Source organism: Austrofundulus limnaeus, unplaced genomic scaffold (assembly GCF_001266775.1).
Source record: "Austrofundulus limnaeus strain Quisiro unplaced genomic scaffold, Austrofundulus_limnaeus-1.0 Scaffold2572, whole genome shotgun sequence".
NCBI lineage: Eukaryota > Metazoa > Chordata > Actinopteri > Cyprinodontiformes > Rivulidae > Austrofundulus > Austrofundulus limnaeus.
This window is the reverse complement of record NW_013954974.1, coordinates 9,693-15,100: the sequence shown is the minus strand read 5'-3', so window position 1 is coordinate 15,100 and position 5,408 is coordinate 9,693. Positions and strand designations below refer to the sequence as shown.

At 38.4% G+C, this 5,408-nt stretch overlaps 1 protein-coding gene across 1 annotated transcript in view; it reads right to left on the bottom strand.

Annotated features, from left to right (window-relative positions):
• Nucleotides 1-5,408, bottom strand: part of tnfsf11 (TNF superfamily member 11) — a 13,382-nt gene that overhangs the window by 3,023 nt on the left and 4,951 nt on the right. The window contains exon 3 of the mRNA XM_013999930.1: nucleotides 1,176-1,305. Within this exon, the coding sequence (XP_013855384.1) occupies nucleotides 1,176-1,305 (130 nt within the window). The remainder of the gene's footprint in view (nucleotides 1-1,175; nucleotides 1,306-5,408) is intronic.

The window sequence follows — 5,408 nt, the reverse complement described above, 5'->3', positions numbered from 1 at the left end:
TTATTAGTGGTACTGCATTTTAATTTTAGAAAGCACAAATCCGCTTATTAATTATAAAAATTAGTAATACCGCTAAAGTGCAAACAAAATATTTAGGTCCGCAATTAGTGGATTTGCACTTTAGCGGGCTGGTGTCCACCGCTGAAAATATGTGATCTATACTACTAATACAAAAAGTAAAACATGTTAGCTTATGCTAGCCTGTTGTTTACTTATATAATCCAACTTCTTTCTTTGATTTTTATCTCAAATCCATCAAAATTTACCTTTAAATAAATTGAAAACTAAATAATAATAAGAATTAGGAAAAAATTTATGCCTGAATAATTCAGTTGTACTAGTTTTTATGAAATTTGGTATAAATTATATACAGTATTTTTCTTGTTTACATGACTATGGTCTTTTTATTTGTCATGATGTGTATAATATTAACTAATGTAATATCTTTTTGTTTGTTTTATAATGTCACCTCCACTGACCATAAAGTTTCCTGAATAGGCCTTAAAAAGGCTCAAGGACCACCAGTTGATAATCACAGTTGTAGCGTGTTTTACAGCTCCGGACACATTTTATTGGTGAAACAAGGAGCTGAAATGGCTCTTTTGATTGTAAAGGTTGCAGACCCCTGATGTATACCATTGATAATGTGTCATCTATTTATTTTTCTTCAACTCTTACAGACTGCTACCGTTAGCTTGATCAGCTAGGTCCAAAACAATTATCCCTGAATGAGATAAATAATTCAGTCATGAGAAAAAAAAAGTCCACCCTCTGTTGAAGCTTGGGTCATATGTCTCAGGACATAGAAAAGATCTGGTCTTCAGCTTCTAGTTATTCAAATCAAGCCTTAGGTGTACAAAACACATGCAGCAGATATCATGTCATGTCGTCATTTAATATCCCAAACCACATTTGACTCCAGAATACTTTACAACACAGAGAAATTAATTGCTGTCAAAATAAGGCAAACACATCACATCACTGTGCTAAAATAAAGCAAACAATCTTCCCATTTGTGAGCTGTGCTGTGTAATTTCTTAAGGTGCCCGAGGTAAGACACCATTAAAGGCAGTATATTTCTTAGAAAGTTGGGTTTGTAAGAAAAATAAACAGTTTGTAATAAAGTCACATTCTCAGTGTTTGTAGTGTAGTAAAAAAAGAAAAACTGGACTCACTTTTAGGAAAACCTTGATTCACTTTGATTGGTAGATGAGCTGATGCCAACATACGATCTTTAGGATGTTTGCATTGTCCTTTTTTCCTTGTGTCTTTCAGTGCGTTTACTATGGGCTTGGGATGCACCTCCTGTAAAAAAATAATAATAAAGCGAATTCAGCAAATTTGACTAAAGGTAAAAAAAACATTTTAGGGATACAAATAACAACTAGACATGGGTTTTTACGATGTAAAAACAAGTGTGCATTGCCATGTAGCATGTCATTGCAGCAGTGGACTTGCAGAATGAAATTTGACCAAGTTCAAATGTGTTTTCTATACCAGCTTGTGTCTATCACATCAGCAGGTGTTTGTAATTAAGGTAATTGTGTGACAATATGAAGTTTGAAGAGATTTTTTGTTAAAGTTACATTAGCTGGGTTTTGAACCCTGATCTCCCACATGAAAGTCCATGACATAGACCATTAGACCAATGGAGCTGTGGCAGAATGTGGTGGCAGGGGTTGGTTTGTATGTGTGCAGAAAGAGGCCACATTGCCAATACAATTATTGACACAAAAATGCATAATATTACAACAATCGAGCAGTATTAAGACAATATTATAGTAAAACATCAAAATACAATCATATTAGTACTGTAAACACTGAACTACTGAGTTGAAATATTAAACTATGGTGCAGTACCAAGTTGAGTACAGCATGGGGCAGTATTGGACCAATACATGGCTCCATTGACTGCCATTATAATTCATTAAACATTAATATTTCATAAACTRTAAGTTTTACAGGCACCAAAAGGCATAGCCATCATTTGGCACAGGGGCTTTACAGATATAAATTACAATGGCAGCTCTAGGACAAAGTTTGCAGGAGGAGAAGCATGCCAAAGTTGAGATGGCTTGGATGGGAAACRAATCACAATAGTGTGCATTGCATTGGCAATGCACACTGATGAATGTTTTACCAACTGAAAATCGCTCTTTGTACTGCTAGTTTGGAGAGTTTACTTCTGACTAGACTAACAAGGCATGAAATCAGTCAGAAAACACAGAATATGGAATAAAGAGGAAAAAAAACATCACCCAGGCTAGGCTAGTAGCTGAATGAATGAACAATGCTCATTGTGAAAGAAGCTGGACTAATAATAAATGTCTACATATTCACATGGCATGTTGTTTAGTTTGTCCCTGTTTTGTAATCAAACATTGACCATATTACTTTAAAAATGTATATATGTCCTTTGCACAAGTCATGTATTAGTCAATGTTGCTGATGCTGCAAAGTGTCCACTGAGATTTAAAGAAACCTTTGGGATAAATAGATGTGCTAATGCAGACTGATACAGTTYCTCAGCACCGTTGGTTAACACAGTTTAGCTCAGAGCACAGTAGCCGTGTTTCCATCCAATTTTAATTTGACATTTTAATGAATTTTTTAAATTTTGCAAAAAGGAAAAAATGAACAAATGCAAATCAGACGTGTTTCCATCAACTGACTTGAAGCGAATCAGTTACGTCAGACGCATGCGTGTATTAAACAGGAAGTAAAAGTTGCAAAATTTGCGAGTAAGGGGTCTCTGCAGTAGKTTTTGTCCTGTGGGTGGAGACATCCCTGCTCGTGAGTGGCGGAGGTTACGATGTGGGCAGAGATGACCCGAGATGTGATTGATCGGATTGACGGTGCGGGGAGTAGCTTGATCGAGTCGGGCAGGAAGCAACATTTAGTCATAACTTGAGAAAGRAAAGTGCTAGCTGCACGAAATTTGAACATCATACATATGAAAGGACGTGTTACAATATGGCTTGGTTAAAACACCCCTAACCAGCCATCTCCGCCCACATCGTAACCTCCACCAATCACAAGTAGGGCCATCTCCGCCCACATTAAGACCTCGGCCAATGACGATTTGGGCCGTCTCCGCCCACATTAAGACCTCGGCCAATGACGATTTGGGCCGTCTCCGCCCACAGGACAACACATTTTGCAGAGACCCCTACTTGAAATTTGCAGGGTCCACACATCTCAGGACAATGGAGAGAAGTTATCAGGAACGTGTTTCTGCTGTCAGAAAGTTGTAATTATTCTGTTATCAACTAGTTCTGGTGATGTTACTGCTGTCTGGAGACGTAGAGAAAGAAATGCAGTTCTCTTCACGTTACGGGAATAACTGAGAAGATGCCGACAGTGGGAGGAGGGTCCAGCTGCAGTCGCTCTGGTATCAGTACCGTTCAGACAGCGAGAGCATCCGATCAACATGTGAGCTAAATGTTCGTTACATCAGAACTTATTTGGCAAAAGTGTTTCGATCTGTCCTTTTACGCATTAACTCTTGTTCGAAAAACCCAAAAACCACCTCAAGCGAGTGTATCAACATTTTTGCAAATTAAAGGAAGTTTTTTCAAACGATGCCGTTTCCGTTGACCTTTTCTGATGTGATACTTCAAAATGTGCATTTAAACCTTGATGGAAACATGGCTACAGAYGCACAGCAACACAGAGGTTGTTTAGTTGAAAAGAACAGTGAGAAACTACAGCATCATGTCAAAGTGCAGAGGTTAAATATCTAACATTGTTTTCTTTCACACCAGGATGTCATTTTTGTTTTGTAAGTCTGATAAATAATTTTAACACACTGGTTGGCCATCCATTGGCCTTGTCTGGACAAAGACTTCAGCTTCTTTCTCAATACTCCATGCCCGATGTCATGTATAATGTACTAATGAACCACTGTAGTTATTGAGTATTAAATGGTAAACGGACTGTACTTATATAGAACTTTTCTGTCCATCCAGGACCCTCAAAGCTCTTCACTCTACAATCTGTCCTCATTTAYCCATTCACACAGCACTCATTTAGGTCTCTACAAAGATAACATGTACAATCATCTATGGAGACTAATCAGTGCCAATCACATTCATACACTGATGGGACACATCAGAGGCATTAGAGGTGAAGTGTCTTGCCCAAGGACACTACAACTGAGACAGCTGGACGGGGGATTGAACCAGTGACCTTCTGGTTCCAGGACGACTCCCCTAACCACTCTGCCACAGCCGTCCCATTTATTAGACAGAGCATCACTTCAAAAATGACTGCACTATCGTTTTAAGATGGCAGCAATATACGTTAATCATGGCTGCCTTCAGACTAGCCTTTAGCTCGTCAGTCCTGTCAGAATTACCAGTAAGCTCTTTTTCTCTAATTTGATGTTGTTTAAAAATAACTATCTACGTCAGTTATGAACTTAATTCTCAGACCTTCAACTTCAAAGTGTAAGAAATATTCCTTTCAGCCACATTTTTGTTCTCTTTTCTATGTAAATGTGTTTTTATTTTTCAAACTGTGCGAGTGTATATGTGACTGGCCACAGGAAAACCAGCAACAAGTTCTAAGCTATCCAATGATGCCAAACACAGAGCAAACAAAATAAATGAAGAAGATATAAACATTTGTTGTTCATCTGCAAACAAGATTAGGGAGAAAACAGGCCTGAAAGTTTCAGAGGATTTGTCCCACCAGAGGGCACTTCCTGTGGGTGTTAACAAGTGTCACACTCCCTGCTAAAATATAAATCRTCTTACATTGTTTAACTCTCTAGCAGTTCTACACCTATTTTTTCTGGGGRACAAGATGGGGTACACAAGACAAAAGCATAAAGTGTAACATCTTCGTTTTTATTTCTTTTTTTGTTAAAGTAAAACAGAGACCAGGACCAGTTTTACAGGGGCACTGCCCCCTGTTCATTACAGTTTAGGACCACCCCTGTTCCCCACTCCTGCAGCAGCAGAACGGACTCTCACTGTAACTGATGCTCAGTTCTGACTGTTAGGTGTGAACGTTCRYATTATATTTTAAATGTGACCTCCAKCAGACTTCTGTGAACCACAGTCTGATGGAGGTCACATTTAAAATATAATGTGAGTCATGTCATTATCTGCACATGACGTCACATTCAGCCGGCTGTTTACAGTTAGCTAAATATGTTATCYAATAGGGRTGTAAGAAAATATCGATACACTGAAATATCGCYATATTTCATTTCCCAATACTGTATCAATATTTTAAAGCCCTGTATCGATTTTTATTAAGGTTTAAAATGTCAACTTTCCTGCCAGCCGTTCATTTTTATGTTGTAGTTCAGCCTCTGACCACTAGTTGGCAGCAGTGTGCCAGCCATTTGGCTCCTCTACCTCTTGAGGCATGAGGCTATTGTTGTTGGGTGACCATTTTGT